The sequence below is a fragment of the Anolis carolinensis genome, unplaced genomic scaffold (assembly GCF_035594765.1).
Source record: "Anolis carolinensis isolate JA03-04 unplaced genomic scaffold, rAnoCar3.1.pri scaffold_8, whole genome shotgun sequence".
Lineage (NCBI taxonomy): Eukaryota > Metazoa > Chordata > Lepidosauria > Squamata > Dactyloidae > Anolis > Anolis carolinensis.
This window is the reverse complement of record NW_026943819.1, coordinates 5,416,993-5,436,596: the sequence shown is the minus strand read 5'-3', so window position 1 is coordinate 5,436,596 and position 19,604 is coordinate 5,416,993. Positions and strand designations below refer to the sequence as shown.

Below are 19,604 nucleotides of genomic sequence, written 5' to 3'. Positions count from 1 at the left end.
CTTTCATACAATTCCATTCAAACCATACACCATATATTGTAGGAAGAAGGAAGGAAAAAGGCCTAAGTCAACGGAAACTTATGCTACTGGGTTGCTGTGAGTTTCTGCCGTGAGCTTCTGCTGCCATCTTCTTTCTCTCGGTTCATCTCAGAGGTGCTACAAGACTCTTTCGCATACTCCTTGAGATGTGTCGTGCTGCCAGATGCACTGTCCCCAAACCAGCATTGCTCCAGGAATAATTGATTGTCTAGTCCAATCCCTGGAGGTTGCCAAGCAGGATATGATTCCTTTTGTTTCTAATGCATATCTTTGTAAATATAGGAATATTAAGGTACCAAGCAGTGCTCAGTCCCACTGTCACATTCTGACATACATTTTGACCTTTGGGTAACATGTTACAGGGCAATTTATGTCTTAACTGCTCTCCCTCTTAATATATCTTACCCAAAGTATAAATGTTGTTTGGCTTTCCAATATAAATGGAGGTCAGGCTAACGGAGAGTTAGATAAATGAAGTATTGGGCAGGTGGATTGGAGCGTCCAGCAAAGGGTAATAATAGAGGGCAGTGACCCTCCATTACAGAAATAAGGCTATTGCCAATATGCCCCTATTTTCATCCCTGATATACTGGAAGATAGAGAAGGTGAAACTGGGTTTGAAGGTGGTATAAATCCTAAGTGCTCTATAAAACCTTATCACTTCAGCGCCCTTCTCAAGGAATCTTGGATTTTATAATTTGGATTAGTGAGCTATGAAGAATGAATGGCTTCTTAAGGATCCTTAGCACATGGTGGGCGGCCGCATAGCACCAATTTTTCAGATTTTGTTGTTGTCCCCATCATTCTGGGAAGAAGATAGGCTTTTTAAACCAATCTGTATCTTAAATCAATATTAAAAATGGTAACAGAAAGGTAGAAAGAAGAAAGGAACGGAAAGAGAGGGAAGAAGGAAGGAGGGGAGGGAGGGGAAGAAGGGAGATAGGGAGAAGTGAAAGTTTAGAAAATATACTTTAGAGTGCAACTCCCCAAATTTCCCAGTTACAAGGCCACCAGGGAATGATAGTGCCAAAAATAAAATCCCCAAGCTCTGAATACATTTTAAGCCCTTTGTAGGTTCTTCTGGTAAGCTGCATTTGAGATGGCAGGAAAGTTTTCTACACCTGACGTTCCTTCGTTGTGAATCACATAACTGGATTTCACTGTGTATGTGCAATGCCTTGTTGGAATATTCAAGAATCCCTAGGCAGAAAAGTGTTTACAGTAACCCTGCCCACCCTCTGAACATTATCACTACTGAGCTTGTGTTGTTGAAAGCTTTCATGGCCGGAATCACTGGGCTGCTGTCAGTTTTTCGGGCTGTATGACCATGTTCCAGAACATGGAATATGGCCAGACAGCCCGGAAAACTCACAGCAACACAACTATGGAGGTTGTCACCAAATCTCAGTTCCTTTTCTTTCCACAAAGGTGCAGAAAGCCTTGTGGTTCCCCTTCTCCTACCCCTGTTTGGCAATTTTTGTTTGGATGTTTCTTTCTTCTTTGTGGTGTCTGTGCAATGGCACATATGGGTCTTCTGTGCATGTGTGAATCTTCTGCATCTTGTAAATGAAATGTTTTGGTGGTATATGTGTGAATTTTGCAGATCACTACTTGAAGAAACACAGTTTCAGGCGAGCAACTAGTCCTTCTCCTTCTTCCTGCTTGGTCATTGGCAGCTCTCCGAGCTCTGCCCCTGGGCCTTCGGACATGGCGACGGCCATGCCTTTCAAGCAGTGTGCCAATTGTTGGAATTCAACCCCACTTCCCAATTCTGCTGTGCTCAATGAGGAGTAGTTAGTTAGCTTGGAATAGGCTGAGGGAAATCCCTTCCCCCCTGTCTCCTGAATGACAGTTGGAGTGTTTGTTTATTTTTCTAAATAACTAACTAAATAACTAGCTAACTTTGTGTCTCTAAATATATTACAACTGTATCGGTTCGCTTCTGATAACGATAAATAAAAATGTATTGGAATGTATCTGTTTCTTCTTTCTGTTTCTGCTCTCCTGTTTGGTTATGTAGAATGGATACTTTGCAGGTGTATGCTTTTTGTTTTTGACTTCTACTTTTTCATCTGGGTGTGTGCTGTGTGTATTGAGAGATGTGTGTCAGGAGAGATGTGTGCTTGGAGATTTTTCCCTCTCTTTTGAAGTCTAGAAGAGATGGGGTTAGTTAGAGTAGCTAGGACCCGGTCATTTACTTATAAAATAATGTACAGTAGAGTCTCACTTATCCAACATTCGCTTATTCATCATTCTGGATTATCCAACGCAGTCTGCCTTTTAGTAGTCAATGTTTTAGTAGTCAATCTTTTCAATACATTGCAATGTTTTGGTGCTAAATTCATAAATATAGTAATTACTACATAACATTGCTGTGTATTGAACTGCTTTTTCTGTCAAATTTGTTGTAAAACATGATGTTTTGGTGCTTAATTTGTAAAATCATAATCTAATTTGATGTTTAATAGGCTTTTCCTTAATCCCTCCTTATTATCCAACATATTCACTTATCTAACATTCTGCCGGCCCATTTATGTTGGATAAGTGAGACTCTACTGTAGTTATTTTTGATGTAAAGAAACCTTTTGTAATTTTAAAGACAGAACTCTGCATGTTTGCCTCCTAGGCTCTAAATTCTTTATAACTACAAGGCACTTCACACTCTGCTTGCTGTGAACTGAATGCTCAACTATTAAGTATCCTGTGTTTTACTATGTTGGGTGCTTTGCTGTATTTTTGGGTAGGTTTCCCTGACACAGAAAATCCCTAACACCAACTGCATAGGAAACGTCCTGGACACTAATGGACACAGCGAGTGCCTTCTATGCCTTGGAGAGTCTCATGTCGTTCAGACCTGTGTACATTGTCAGGCTTTCAATGCCCAAACAAGAAAGAATCACATTGCCCATTGACCAAGAAGATGCCTCCCCTTTGGCCTGCCCCACAAGCCCACAGCCAGAGAAGAGCATCTTGTACATCAGGCTCAGACACTAATGTATCTCTTTTGCCAGCCCTCCCACTCACAGTCGCAGCACACAAGGGCTCTTTTGCGTGTGCATGGGAGTGTGCACAAGCATGAGCAGCCCTCCCACACGCCCGTCCTGCTCATAGTTCTTCTCTCACATCCCTTCCCCACCAACCCACAACCCAAATTGCCCAGGACCGCCCCAGCCAGGCGGCAGGTAATTGTAAAGTGAGGAGAAAAAAGCTGGGGAGGAAATTTGCAAGATGGAGTTTCTCTTCCCAACTCCAAAGTGGCAATTAGGGGAGCAGTTAGGCTTTCTTTCTGAGCGCAACAACAGCTGCAAATGGCTAACAAAGAAGGCTGTGGTTTTGGCTGATGATAAAGATATGCTTCCTTCAGACAATTATAAGCTGTGAACAAGTCTTGAGTCAGCCTCCCTGACCAGCCTACCCGCTTATCTTGCTCATACGCAAAGAAGGAGAAGAATGGCCCTCAGATCTTGAGGATTGTGTGTGTGTGAAAGGTTGCATCAGGTTTTTTGCTGCAGTAATTAAAGCAGATGGCCGCGGGGCCTTTTTTGCAATTTTTTACTAACACAAAAGTATAATTCTTTGGATAAATTGAAGTTTCCAAACAGTCTTCGAAAGCAGCCCCATGAAGAGTGTATTACAGTAGTTCAAAAAGGACCAGAAGCTAGAGATGCTATCCCTAAAATAGAGTTTGCAATTACGTTTAACTCATTTAAAATTAAGCGCCAAACCTGGAGTGGATTTGCTATCCCACTGACGTGGTATGCATCAGGCTTTGCTTCTCTTAAGCATCATTGACATCATCTGTTTTACACACATATATAATCAGAGCATGTTCAGAAGCTGTTTGTATATTCTACACTTGGTCTAGTATAATATTCTGCATTACAGCCACGCATTCGAGTTTGTTCTGGGCAAATCCAAGGACCCCGTTTTTCCTCCAGAGAGTCTGAAGACCTTGAATGCCAGAATCCTCAACCCCTTTGACAAATGGCCATTTGCAAAACTCTTTTGAGGAAAGCCGCAGCAGCTGAGCAGAGTAAACGTGATGCAAGTCCGTGCGGCAGATCTGGTTGCAAAGCGGTGCCCTGGGCAGTGTTTCTTGTGATGTCTAGGAATAAATTGCAGAGACATTCGACCTCTTCTGCCTTGTCATTCGAAACTGCTTGTTAGGCTGCTTATTCACAAGCCGATTTAGGATGCTTCAAGATGAGGCATTGATTGCCAAATTGCCCAGTCCTGTTCACATAATTTTAGAGACGTATGGGTCTGGATACCGCTATCTTTTATTCATTACCCTCCGGTGTTTCCCAATAATTTCTTCTGGTTTTTTTTCTTCCATTGCTACCATACACACATACAATTGATAAGTAGGCATCAAATATGGAAGAGCTGAAGTGTGTATTTAAATGGGTAATTCTAGGAGCCCTTCATCTAGAGCAGGCATGGGCAAACTAAGGCCCGGGGGATGGATGCGGTCCCTGGGGTGCTTACCTCAGGCCCTTCTCATTTTCCCTGTCCTCTTGGCATAAGGACATTGTGGCCCACTGTGTCCTTATGCCAAAAAGATTGGGGGGGGGGGAAGGCACATAGCAGCTGAGAGCCCTTTGGAGTTTGCCCATGCCTTATCTAGAGGCATTCCTATGGCCAGGTAGTCTTAGTACTCCCATCTGCCTCAAATGCTCTGTGGCTGTGGCGCAGGCTGGTAAGCAGCTGCTGCAATAAATCACTCTGACCATGAGGTCATGAGTTCGAGGCCAGCCGTGGCGGGGTGAGCACCCGTCAATTAAAAATAAAATATAGCCCCTGCTAGTTGCTGACCTAGCAACCCGAAAGATAGTTGCATCTATCAAGTAGGAAATAAGGTAAGTAACTAATTTACAACGTTGGAATGAGGAAGTGCCGTCAGAGTGGATGATGAAGCAGCTGCTCCCCCCTGTGGCCAGAATCAAACATCCCCTCAGGAGAAGGTTAAATTGCCTCTGCGTCTGTCTGTCTGTTGTCTCTGTCTCGGTTCGATGTGTTTATAGGCATTGAATGTTTGCCCTATATGTACATAATGTGATCCGCCCTGAGTCTCCTTCGGGGTGAGAAGGGCGGAATATAAATACTGTAAATAAATAATACTCTTTCGGCATTCGAAAATAGATAAGCCTCCTGTGGCCTAGTGGTCTCAACCCCCTTTTTTCCTTTCATCCGCAGATAAAGGCAACATAGACCTTTGGTGTCCAGTGCTGAAAGACATCGCCCAAGCCTTCTACAATTTAGGAGCCTGTGCTTCCACCTTGGATCCCACTGGGCTTTTTCAGCCAGAGTTTGGAGCTAAAGACTCAGAGTGAGTGTCCTTTTTTTCATCTTTGTGGGGCATGCCTGCGTTTATTTATTTATTTACTACATTTATATCCCACTCTTCTCACCCCGAAGGGGACTCAGAACGGCTTACAAATCAAATGAACATACAATATATTATTAGCATAGCACAATATAAGCATTAAATTACTATATTGTACTATATATTAGGAGCCCCAGTGGCGAAGTGTGTTAAAGCATTGAGCTGCTGAACTTGCAGACCGAAAGGCCCCAGGTTCAAACCCCGGGAGCGGCATAAGCGGCCGCTGTTAGCTCCAGCTTCTGCCAACCTAGCAGTTCGAAAACATGCCAATGTGAGTAGATCAATAGGTACCACTCCAGCGGGAAGGTAACGGCGCTCCATGCAGTCATGCTGGCCACATGACCTTGAGATGTCTACGGACAACACCGGCTCTTTGGCTTAGAAATGGAGATGAGCACCAACCCCCAGAGTCGGACATGACTGGACTTAACGTCAGGGGAAAACCTTTACCTTTTTTACTATATCATTATAGCCACCCTGAGTCCGCTGTTGGGTGAGAAGGGCGGGATATAAATATTGTAATAAATAATAATAAATTATATGGTAATATTATTAGTAATATTATATTTAATATAATATATAATTAATATTATTATATTGTATTATTAGTAGTATAATATTGTATTCCATTATAATATTATTATCAATATTATATGTATATACAATATATTATATATTTATAAATTATTATAATTATAAATTATATATATGTATATAAAATTAGCATAGCATGTTGCTTTGGCACAGGAGACAAGATGAAACTGTCTTCCTGGATCTCAGGTTGGTATGATGTCTTCCTGGCCCCCCGTTCTTCACTCTGGCCCCAGAGTGGCAGTTATTCCTATTCTGACTCATAGTGAGAGTTGTAGTTTACCCTACAGCCAGAGAGCACACTGCACCCCACAGATGATGCATCCAGAACAAACTTGCCAAATATAACAAACTTTCAGTACTGATGTAGTTTCATGGGGTTAGCCTGGCATGGTGTCAGTTGTAGTCCACCTTATGCATTTTGTACAATTAGAAGTTGACTTTTTCACATAACCCGGTCAATGTCGGGCACCCAAGCTAGTACTAGTAATAACAACAACAACAACAACAACAGCATATCTTATTTCTTACCTGCCTCTCCTCAGAGCTTGACACGGGACACAACTCAGGCTGGATCTACACTGCTATAGAATGTGATTTGAAATGCATTATATAGGTCTACACTGACACCACTTTAACTGCCTTGGCTCACTGCTATGGAATCATGGGAGTTATAGTTTGGTCTGGCACCAGCACTCTCTGGCAGAGGAAATAAAGACCTTGTAAAACTACCACCCCTGTGATTCGCTAGTATTGAACCACGGCAGTTAAAATGGGTCAAATTGCATTGATTCTACAGTGCAGATGCACCCTTTTTCTCCCCCCACTTTCTCCTCTTATGGTTTAATACAAGGTAAAAATGTTTTAAAATCACGTGCACGCAGCCAGGGCATCTACATTTAAATTCACGGTATTCGCTGTGAACAGAATACATTATGCAGATGGCCCACATTATGCAAAGATGATTTGATTAGCTGATTGTGATCACTTAAGATCAAGCAGAAGTAGTAACAGTTTATGTGAGGATGTGCTACCCACACGAGGTGAGGTGCTCTCAGGGCTAATTAAAACTGGAGAGCAATAACCAAATTCGAAGAGATGATGGGACCGGGTTGGGGAGGCAGCGACAAGAGTCATCAGGAGGCGCAAAGCAAACAGCTCCCCCTTTGAGTCACACACCGAGGACAACCTCACTTCATAGACAGTTCAGGTTAGGGGACAATCCCACTGTAATGAGAGGCTAAGGATTATGCCCATTTTGGAAAACATTACCTTTTTGGACTATATCTTCTATAATCCCATGACCAGCATGAGTCCCAGCATTCACCTTTCCTAACTCTGGTGTTTCCTGGTGACATCATGGCAAATCGTTCTTTTGTCATCCTTTCTTTTCACGTGCTTTCTAACAAAAAAGTCACTAAAGCTACTCGGTTCAATAATAATAATAATAATAATAATAATAACAACAACAACAACAACAACAACAACATCAACAACAAACAGAGGCACAACTATGTGGCCCAAATGATTCATTGGAACGTAAAATAAATAATAATAAAACTTTATTTATACCCCGCCACCATCTCCCCAACGGGGATTCAGGGCGGCTTATGCCTCAAGTACCACCTCCCAGCAGCAAAGAACTTGGATCATTGATATTGTCATCCCAGGTGACAGTCGCATTGAGGAAAAACAACAGGAAAAACTCAGCTGCTATCAGGACCTCAAGATTGAACTTCAAAGACTCTGGCAGAAACCAGTGCAGGTGGTCCCGGTGGTGATGGGCACACTGGATGCTGTGCCAAAAGATCTCAGCCAACATTTGAAAACAATAGACATTGACAAAATTACGATCTACCAACTGCAAAATGCCACCCTACTGGGATCTGCGCGCATCATCCAAAAATACATCACACAGTCCTAGACACTTGGGAAGAGTTCGACTTGTGATTTTGTGATACGAAAGCCAGCATATCTATCTTGTTTGCTGTGTCATACAATAAAATAGATTGATATGAGTTTTCTGGGTTGTCTGGCCATGTTCCAGAAGCATTCTCTCCTGACGTTTTGCCCACATCTATGGCAGGCATCCTCAGAGGTTGTGAGGTCTGTCGGAAATGAGGCAAGTGGGGTCTATATATCTGTGGAATGATGTCCATGGTGGGAGAAAGAACTCTTGCCTGTTGGAGGCAAGTGTGAATGTTGCAACTGGCCACCTTGATTAGCGTTGAATAGCCTTGCAGCTTCAAAGCCTGGCTTCTTCCTGCCTGGGGGAATCCTTTGTTGGGAGGTGTTAACTGGTCCCGATTGTTTCCTGTCTGGAATTCCTCTGTTTTTGTGTGTTGTTCTTTATTTACTGTCCTGATTTTAGAGTTTTTGCTGTGGAATGCGTACAAGTTAGGCGAAGGAGGACAGGGTCTGACGTTAGATAAAATGGCAGCAAAGTGGCATCATTGAGCAGCCAGCTAATTTTTCAGTTGCTTGCTTACCCTGATATTATTGGTAAGCTGCCAAAAGTGGCCTGGTAGCAAGGTATCAAAGGCAGGCTGCGTTGAGCCTGGCATGTTCTGAAGCAATCGGATTGAGTGCTTCTACCTGCCAAATTGGATTGCTTGAAGTGGTGCTTAGCATTTGCCGCCTTCTCCTTGTTTAATCTTTGATCAGCCACTGCGAGGGCTAGAAACATACCATGAGAAGAAGAAAAACATAAGTGTTGGCATTCCCCCTCCCCACCCCTTCTCTTCCATCTGGTCCATTTGTTGGCTTCTGATACTGGGCATTAAACCTGTTTTCTCTGTCAAGGTACCCTTTGGGCATTAAACCTGTTTTCTCTGTCAAGGTACCCTTTGTCTCCAAAGAACCATCCTCCAGCCTTACTTGAATTTCTAGTACAGCTTTAGCAAACAGTAAGCAAACATCCCTAGGGTTCAGGACTGAGTGATGCTTGAAGATGGTGGCCAGAACTCTAAGTGACAGGCAGCTAAAGTAAACCAGGACTGAAACAGGATGAGCAAAGCTGCAGGGTGAGAGCCCTTTCCTGGCATCTGCCTCCTTTCAATCCTTTGCTTTTATGAGCTGCCAGTTCCCAAACATTGTTTGAACCCGAGTAGGCTGTAAACCCAAATGTGGAGCCATAGAGCCCTCATGAGAGAGAGGGGGGGGATCACTGTTGATGTAACTCACCTCTTCTAACTCCAAATGTCTAGCAGAAGAAGAGAAAACAAAAGCCATTATCCTCTCAAGCATACACAGACACGCACACACATTTCTGTTCACCCACATCAGGCGCTAATTAAAGAGACTGGGAAGCGAAGAAGCAAGGAAATTACAGGAGACGGCTGGAAGGAGAAGATAACCAGGTTCATAACACCAGCCACAAGTGCCAGAGTGAAGAGGTTGAGCAAAGGGCTTGGATGGGCTGGAAGGCCATTGCAGGCACCTCTGGTCCTGAAACGGGACTGATATTTCAAATCTTGAATCCATACCATCTCCGATAGGATGTGGTCAGAGATTGGAAATGCTACTCTGTTTGGAAACAATCAGGAAACAAACAGAGTCAGCTAACATCTAACAAAGGATTCCCCCAGGCAAGAAGCAGACAGGCTTTAAGGCTGCAAGACTATTCAGTGCTAATCAAGCTGGCCAATTGGAACATTCACACTTGCCTCAAGCAGACAAAAGTTCTTTCTCCCACCCTGGACGTTATTCCACAGATATATAAACCTCACTTGCCTAGTTTCCAACAGACCTCACAAACTCTGAAGATGCTTGGCATAGATATGGGCAAAACCTCAGGAGAGTATGCTTCTGGAACATGACCATACAGCCCGTAAAATTCACAGCAGCCCAGTGACTCTGGCCATGAAAGCCTTCGACAACACCATGTTCCAAATTACTTGGAAACATATGTGCAAATGTTCCAAAATCCAAATATATATATATATATCTGAAATCCAAAAGCATCCAATCCCAAACATTTTGGATGAGGAATACCCAACCTATATACGTCACAAAGGAACATGTCTCTGGGTTCCATTGGATAGAGCCATGATCGTGTCAATGGACTATCCTTCTGCAGCGTGGAAACACCCCAAGGTTTCTCAAGTGAAGGGTGGCAAAAAGTCATTTTCTGCTCCAGCCAACAGAGAGGCCCAGAGATTGAACCGTATAGCTGGTTGATTCTACACAGGCGAGCAGCTTTGAAAAATGCATGACTTCACAACAGCAGGTTTTATTGGAGAGGGTTCAGCTCTTCCTTCTTTTCCAGAGGAAGGCCCTCTCAGGATTGCCCGACACCCATAGAGCAGTTTCACTGTGCTGGAGCACAAAATCTTGGAAGCAAAGTATATGTATCTATCTGTACAGATCTTCATATCCTCCGGATAGGTACGCACAGTTTCACTGACCACATGTCCTCCCTTGGCCTACTCCAGTGGGACTATTTGATATGCTTACTATAGAGTTAGGGGCCCCTGGTGGTGGTGCAGTGTGTTAAAGCGCTGAGCTGCTGAACTTGCAGACCGAAAGGTCCCAGGTTCAAATCCCGGGAGCGGAATGTTAGCCCCAGCTCCTGGCAACCTAGCAGTTCGAAAACATGCCAATGTGAGTAGATCAATATGTACCGCTCCGGTGGGAAGGTAACGGCGCTCCATGCAGTCATGCTGGCCACATGACCTTGGAGGTGTCTACGGACAACACCGGCTCTTTGGCTTAGAAATGGAGATGAGCACCAACCCCCAGAGTCGTTCACGACTGGACTTAACATCAGGGGAAAACCTTTACCTTTATTCTTTATTTATTTATTTATGTCCAACATTTATATCCCGCCCTTCTCATCCAAAGGGACTCAGGGCGGCGTACAAAATTGGCAACAATTCGATGCCTACACGTAATTAAAACAGCAATGAAAATCCAATTAAAACAATATAAAAATATAAAACATATGATTAAAATCCATTCATCCAAAATCCTCGTGCTGTACTTTTACCTACTATAGGGTTACACTGGATGGCTTAGCATTCCTTTCTAGGCATTTTCTAGGTTCGAGCAGACAAGAGTTCTTCCTCCTACCCTGGACTTTCCACAGATATATAAACCTCGCTTGCCTAGTTTCCAACAGACCTCACAACCTGTGAGGATGCCTGCCATAGATGTGGGCGAAACGCCAGGAGAGAATGCTTCTGGAACATGGCCATACAGCCCAGAAAATTCACAGCAACCTAGTGAGTCCGGCCATGAAAGCCTTCAATAAGACAATTAGAAGATTGAATCAAGGAAGCTGTAGCTCTGAGTCTGCAAGACCTGAGTAGAACTGTTGATGATTGTGGCTCTTACAGTAAAGTGAGAAGTCAGCTGGAAGCAACATCAAACCTGTTTGGGTGGATCTTACAGAAAGCTTTAGGGGCTGAACCTGCCACTTGGTGAATCCCTTCTGAACTCCTCTTGACCTCTGCCCGAATGGTGTGCAATCTCACGGCTGCTGTCAGAAGGAGCACTATCACCATCCTCCCCTCCTTTCTAGGAGAGGGATTAGAGCCTCCTCTTTTTTCAGAGCCAGGTGTAGCTGCCCAGGCCTGGCAGCCCATGGCTTTCACACCCACAGGGATTAACGGAGCAGGTTTGCTTTGTTAAACCCCTATTGTCCCCGAAGGAGAGCCAGCCCGGGCAGGTTGCCAGCTTCTCTCCTGCCAGGTTCGGCCTTTTGTGATTTGCTCGGCACCGGATTCCTCTCTGCCGCCCCCGCACCTGAGCAGGAGCGAATTGAGCTGTTTTTACATAGGAGCAAAGTAGTCAATGATGTTTATATCGATGTCTTTCTCCTCGCCCGTATTTTTTTTATCTCATAGCTCTCAGAGCGGAGAATTTCAGCAAAGGTTGCATCCGAGCGTTTTGGGAACCGCAACCCTGCGGTCGAGTGAGCAGAGCACAGCACACAAGGGGGTCCAATTCCCTCCTCACCTTTTGTCTCACTTATTCAGCCAGAAGTATTATCTGAGGCCCTTTCAAAGCCTCTGGTAGCAACACGATGTATTTTCTCCCTCCGTGGGAATATGCTTTTTTTAAAAAAAAAAACTACAAAGAAATGAGCAGAGGATTCACGTTACAGTGAAATGGAAATTCTGACCATATAGAAAATGGGCCTTGCTGAAGCGCTCTTTCAGATATGCTCTGTTTGTATTTGGTTTTTGCCGCTTTTGGCTTCCCATCGGAAAATAAAAGCAGGATGTCAGCATGAGAGAATGGAACCAATGCAAAAAAAAAATTGGTTTTGCGGTCATTAGCAATCGTGAGGGTGGGGGTGGGGGGAGGAAACCAGCCTTGTAAGCAGACCCACCACAGGGACTGGTCTTCCAAAACATTTTACTCCCTTGCTACAAAAGCTAGTTGCCTGAATATGCATGCTTGCCAGAGAAGGAGAAGCTGAGGAAGAACACACAGGCTAAAAGAGGTGGCCACAGTTTGCTTAGTGAGATGGGCACGATTACGCTGTATCATCTCATTTGAGCTCAGTTAATTGTACAGAAACCACTTTTGGACTTGAACTCAATTTTCAGCCATGGAAGGCTGCGACTGAAGACAAAGGGGGTGGGGAGTAAAAGGAGAAGAAAAAACTGGGACATTTTAAGAGCAGTGGGAAAAAGTGGAGTGACAGAAGATTGATTAGGACTATTCCCCACAAAATCAGGCCAGTTGGATGGCATGGGAGCCAAACTAGATCTTATACAAGCCGATTGTGAGTTCTGTCTCTCAGTCATGCTGGAGCAGTGGTCCCCGATCCCTTTTTGACCAGAGACTTGAACAGGGACCACTTTGACCGGGGACCATTCTCCAACATTAGTACCAAAAGGGTTACGAATTGCTTTTTGGTCAACTTTAGATTCAGTTTGGTTACTTGGGGTGCTGATTCAGAAAATTGCATTGGATAGACCACATCAGCTCTAGTTTCTGATACAGAACATATGCCACCCAGTAGTTGCCATTTACTTGCCCACAGAAAACTATATTTAATAATCTAGAGCTGATGTGTTAGTAGTAATCTTTTGTGGGTAGTTAGCCTCTCCCTTCCCAACATCCCTGTTGCCTCGGCACTATAAGACGGTTTCGCGAGACCAGTTGCTCTCATTGCTGCATGATTTTGAGATAATGTTGTAGTAATGGTGAAATCATGGACCATATTTTCGCTCTTGCGAACCATAGATTGGGAACCACTGTGCTAGAGGATGAGGGAGTATGGAATTAGCTCAATTTTTAGAATGAGACCACTGCTCTGGAGACTAGTGTTCGAATTGCACTTGGCTATGACACTCACAGGGTGCTTCTGATCAAGTCACACTTTCTCAGCCCCAGACAATCCTGTGATCGCGTCACCATAAATCATAAGCACCTTGAAGATACTCTACAATAGCAACCTAGGAGAGATAAGAGGCAGACCCTATAGTCGAATGTGAGATTTAGATTCCCTACTGATTTCAACGCTATGTGTGAAAATGCCTCTGGTCTCAATCTGTGTTCAGTGTGGGATGGCTGCGGGTGTTCGTGTTTTCCCACAGGAAGCAAAGACGGTGCCTGTTTTGATTTGAATTCTCCTCGACAGGGCGGTAAGAGTTAAAAATGTGGCATTAAGAAACGAGAGAACTTTTCTTTCATCCTGATTAAATTATACAGTCGTCAATGTAGGTCAGGTTTCTGAGCTGAAAGCCATTTAATAAAAAGAGAGAGAGAGAGACCTTTAAAAAAAAGAAGTCACTTTTAGTTACGAAGAAGGGGGAAGGAATAAATAAAAGAGAAGGAGAGGGAGCAGACGAAGCCCCATCTGATCCTGTATGTGTTCGGTTTCAGCCCAGAGCGATTTGAGACAGCTGAGAAATTGAGCCTTGAAATTGGAGCTTTCTAATGGGGGTGAAAAGGGGGGGAGCCGAGAAATGAGCCCCCCCAGTTAGATTAGCCGAGCAGGATCTGGAACGGAGCGTGAAATCGCCTTTTGCTCCACGGATGCCACGATGAAAGCGCATGTAGGGAGCTTCCCCCACTGGGACAGGGATGGAGTTGTTGCTCAAAATAGCAGCCCCAGTGACAGGCCTGGCTCAAGGGCTTGGTTGGTGGGGACTGCGTTTGCAAGGAGGGGGGCAGCTACACAAAAGCACAGTGGTCCCTTGTGACTCCCCTCAATTGTGTTTATTCCTCCCTCCAGGGAAAGGAAGGGTTGTCATGTTGATGCAATGGTTTTCGTCTATTGATGGGTGCGGAAAACTCAGACCTGGTGGGTTCTCTTTTACAACTAGTTCCTGAGCTCGTTTACGACAGCCTGGGGTGTATCTGCACTAGCAAATAAATGCAGTTTGACACCACTTTAACTGCAATGGCTCAGTACTATGGAATCATGCTGAACTAGAGCAATTTAGAGCAGTCTTGAATAGTGAGATAGTGAGCTCCAGCTTAATTAGCAATTGCAACATTCACACTTGCCTCAAACAGACAAGAGTTCTTTCTCCCACCCTGGACATTGTTCCACAGATATATAAACTCCACTTGTCTAGTTTCCAACAGACCTCACAACCTCTGAGGATGCCTGCCATAGATGCAGGTGAAACGTCAGGAGGGAATGCTTCTGGAACATGGCCAAACAGCCTGGAAAATTCACAGCAGCCCAGTTAGGCTTATTGCTTATCTTCTCATTTCTTCAAAGTAATTAATGTTCTTCTTCATACACTCTGAATCATACAGATGCATTATTTTTCTCCTGTCCCTGCTTAACTTCTGAAATCTGATACGATATAGTATTTTTGGAGTAGTATGTTGATAAATATAAAAGTAACTAAAAAGTTAGAAGTGAAAGTATTCCTTATTAAGATGCAATAATCATGCAATTTAGTCATTGAGAAAAGAGTTATATGCATGTATTTATTTGTAATAAGCCATTTCCTAGCATTGATAATCACAGCCATTTGCACGCGCATCTGGGACTACAGGCCATTTGTTTTCCTTGTTAGAAAACTCCCACGTAGTTCTTGAACACAAGCACTTTTCCATTTGTTTTTCTTGGTATGAGTCCCAAATAGCTCCTGAACGCAGCCGCTTTCCGTTTTAATAATGAGGCACTTAAAATCAAACTATCCACTGCTTCCGTTCTCTGCAGGCGATCCATCGATTCACTAGAGAGCACATCTTCAGCTTCATCCGTTGTGATCTTTCACATCGAGGGCATCTCTGTGCTGCAGTTTGACAAGGCCCTGAAAAGCCACTGCAGGCCCTTCTCTCTTCATGTCATTGCCGTTCCTAAAAGGCCCCATTAAAACAGTTTTTAAAGTTTATAATATGAGCCAGAGGCTTGTATCCTATGAGTAAGAACATATGAACTTCAAAATGGCTTGATGCTACATTTGACTCTCGGTCCATCTGTGTCTATGTTCCTACAGACCACTTGTTGAATTATGGCGGCTCTAAAGATATTCTTAAGCAAAGGATACTAAATGGTTTCACTGTTTCCTTTATCAATGTCTTACGAACTGGAGGGACGATACACTATGCTGTATGTGTGCAGTAGAGTCTCACTTATCCAACATTCGCTTATCCAACGTTCTGGATTATCCAATGCATTTTTGTAGTCAATGTTTTCAATACATCATGATATTTTGGTGCTAAATTCGTAAATACAATTATTACTATGGAGCATTACTTCATATTGAACTACTTTTTCTGTCAAATTTGTTGTATAACTTGATGTTTTGGTGCTTAATTTGTAAAATCATAAACTAATTTGATGTTTAATAGGTTTCTCCTTAATCTGTCCTTATTATCCAACATATTCGCTTATCCAACATTCTGCCGGCCCGTTTATGTTGGATAAGTGAGACTCTACTGTATATGTTTCTTCAAGTCACCTGTCAACTTATAGCAAACCTGTGGATTTCATAAGAATTTCTTAGGAATAGTCAAGATCCCAATTCCTTCCTTTAAAATATAGCCTGCAATACCTAGCATTCAGTAGTAGTCTCTCATCCAAGTATTAACAGAGGCCGATCCTGCTTAGCTTCTATGATCAGATGATATCTGACACCTTTAGGATATATTATTATTATTATTATTATTATTATTATTATCATTATTATTATTATTGTATGACACAGCAAACAAGATAGATATGCTGGATTTCGTATCACAAAATCACAAGTCGAACACTTCCCAAGTGTCTAGACTGTGTGTTGTATTTTCGGATGATGCGTGCAGATCCCAGTAGGGTGGCCTTTTGCAGTTGGCAGATCGTAATTTTGTCAATGTCTATTGTTTCCAAATGCTGACTGAGATCTTTTGGCATGGCATCCAGTGTGCCCATCACCACCGGGACCACTTGTACTGGTTTCTGCCAGAGTCTTTGAAGTTCATTCTTGAGGTCCTAATTGCAGCTGAGTATTTCCTGTTGTTTTTCATTAGTTATTATTATTATTATTATTATTATTATTATTATTATTATTTGATACACAACAAGATTAGTACATAGCAAATAAAATCACTATGTTGGCTTTTGTATTGGATCACATGTCAGACACTTCCCAAGTGCCTAGGATTATGTGATGTATTGGTGAATAATGTGTGCAGATGATGATGATGATGGTTATTATTATTATTATTATTATTTAGGCTTTGACTTATATAACCCATTTTATATTTACTCTTAATGGCAGTGGCATTTTGGTGGAAGTCCTGCCCCTCACCTACAGCGAGATCTCGTTTCCCTCCCAATCAGCAGTTACATATGGGGTCTTTTTCATGCATATTTCTAATATTGTTGCATATATTTGAGTGGGCTTTGGCAGGACAACTGCCTTTGTTTGATGTTAATACATGAAGGGAATGTGCTATTTAAATTTCCCGCCTCTGGTTCTATGAAAAGCCCAAACTGCCTCTTTACTGACTTTCTCTTCCCATCTTTGTCCGTTTGTCTCCAGGTTTCCAGAACATCTTTTTGGAGCTGCAGGGATTAAAAGGGAGGTGATTGAGGAAGCCCCTTCCCCATTTGTCTTAGCAGCAACGCTGGGCAACATATGTAAGGTAGGCCCGAAGGAGGTATTTTGGAATTGCGACATGGGTGCTCAACCTGAATTTTCCAAGCTGGGTACCTTTTTGAACCACTACTCCCAAAAGCATCTAACCAGTACAGCCAGTACAAACACAACCTCCTCCTTTGCAGTGTAAAAAATACTTTGAAAGTACACTACCATATTTCATCATCATCTACTGAGACAAGTCTGTTGAAGCTCTTTAAGAGAGGCTGGAAATTATAATGCATAGAATGTAGAAGGTTCTGAAAATCCCCAAACCAAATTCCAACTATGTTCTCCTTGCAATTGGTTTCAGAAGCCCAGGCTTGTTTGAAAGTAGGCCTTGGGAGTGCCCTAACTGTACAGCCTTGCTCTGATTCTATTTAAACTAGTTGCGTCCCTGCTGTCTGCAGATTAGCTCCTTCTCCATCTCTGCTGCTGTCAGTTAGTCTCCCTCCCATCTTTCTAATCCCCTGTTTGTCACACGCTGCAATCATCCCTGCGGCAGTTAAACTGCGATGCTGCTAACTAGGGGATTAGGATTTTCAAGAGGGGAAGACATCTTCCACGCTGAAATCGGTGCGCTGTAGTGAAGTGTCAGAGTGGTTTGTTAGCCAGAGATGTCCCCAGTGTGAAAGCATGAGCCCCGAGATCTGGCACATGAGGAAAATAAAAATGCTGGGGAGAAAGACCAGGTTTCAGGGGTTCTCGCAAGATGCTGTTCAAAGGCCAAGCATGGTTTAAACTTCAGAACAGGAGCCTCTTGATGAGAGTTGGAAAAAGAATGCTGTGCATAAGATACCTGTTGTTTAATCTGGCTTTGCAAAGGGAGAGACGGGCGTATGCGAACCCCAGACATCCTAGGTTGGGAAGCCAGGTCATGGAGTGAGCGTTAGTCTGCGTTAGATCAGATCAGAATTTGCGTCAAAGGAATCGCTTTGCACCTGGAGTCCCCCTTTGGTGCACCGCTTCCTTCTCAAACCACTTAGGCAAACCGCTTCAAAGCATATGGTAAATCTCCCTTCCCAGGTGTGAATAATTCATTAGAATCGCTCCCTGATTTGCATTGTTTCTTTCATCCAGGCCAGGGCCAATTTTTCAGAGACAGTGTTGGCCGAAATCCTGTGGCCTCTGCTCTGCCTCACTTCAAGCAGGGGACCAAGCTTGAAGCAGAGCTGGCAGATCTGTATCCCTTGAGCAACAGGTCTGATTCTTGTATGTTCAGCCAGAGTAGGAATATTCATATTGGTAGCTGTCCTTGGACTGCTGGGGAGTTTTTGACCAAGAGACAACTGTAGTCAGTGACACAAATATGTGGTCTGTCAGAAAAGTAATGAGAAAGATTTAATTTTTTTTTAACATACATGCAATTGCAGTCCATCCCTTTCAAAACAGTTTCCTTGTCTGTTGTCTAAGGCTTTCATGGCCAGAATCACTGGTTTGCTGTGAGTTTTCGGGGCTGTCTGGCCATGTTCCAGAAGCATTCTCTCCTGACATTTTGCCCACATCTATGGCAGGCATCCTCAGAGGCTTTGAGGTCTGTTGGAAACTAGGCAAGCAGGGGTTAGATATCTGTGGAATGATGTCCAAGGTGGGAGAAAGAACTCTTGTCTGCTTGAGGCAAGTGTGAATGTTGCCATTGGCCAGCTTGATTGGCATTGAATGGCCAGAGGGAATCCTTTGTTGGGAGGTGTTAGCTGGCCTTGATTGTTTTCTGTCTGGATTTCCCCTGTTTTCAGAGTGTTGTGCTTTGTTTATTGTTCTGATTCTAGAGTCTTTTTTCACGCTGGTAGCCAGATTTTGTCCATTTTCATGGTTTCAGCTTTTCTGTTGAAATTGTCCCTATGCTTTTGGAGTTCAGTGGCTTCTCTGTCTAGTCTAAACTCTAAAATCAGAACAGTAAATAAAGAACAATACTAAAAAAACAAGGAAATTTCAAACAGGAAACAATCAGGGTCAGCTAACACCGCCCTACAAAGGGTTCCCCCAGGCAGGAAGCAGCCAAGCTTTGAGGCAGCAAGGCCATTCAATGCTAATCAAGGTGGCCAATTGCAACATTCACACTTGCCTCAAACAGACAAGAGTTATTTTTCCCATCCTGGACATAATTCCACAGATATAGAAACCCCACTTGCCTAGTTTCCAATAGACCTCACAACCTCCGGGGATGCCCACCATAGTTGTGGGTGAAATATCAAGAGAAAATGCTTCTGGAACATGGTCATATAGCTTGGAAAACTCCCAGCAACCCAGTTTCCTTGTGATTGAATACAGCGTTTCCAGTGGAGCTGCCACTCTTCATATCAGTAAAGTGATGAGGGCTGTTCAAAGCTGCCTGGACCTTTTCAGCTGTCCCCAAATGATGTCCTTTGAGGTGGGTTTTGAGCTTGGTCCCTATGCGAAACAGCCTTCTTGCGAGCCTCATTGTTCTCAGTTCTTGAAGTTGAAGGACGCCCTGCGGGCTGTTTGTTCTTAGTGCTCTCTCTTCTGTCCTTGAACACTGGTAGACTTGGGCTGAAGACAAAACAGCATCCCCATAAACCAACCTC

The 19,604-nt window shown here is 43.5% G+C and overlaps 1 protein-coding gene across 1 annotated transcript in view; it reads left to right on the top strand.

Moving 5' to 3' along the window:
• Positions 1-19,604, top strand: part of fam178b (family with sequence similarity 178 member B) — a 159,970-nt gene that overhangs the window by 45,034 nt on the left and 95,332 nt on the right. The window contains exons 9-10 of the mRNA XM_062961255.1: positions 5,236-5,368; positions 16,963-17,065. Of these exons, the coding sequence (XP_062817325.1) occupies positions 5,236-5,368; positions 16,963-17,065 (236 nt within the window). The remainder of the gene's footprint in view (positions 1-5,235; positions 5,369-16,962; positions 17,066-19,604) is intronic.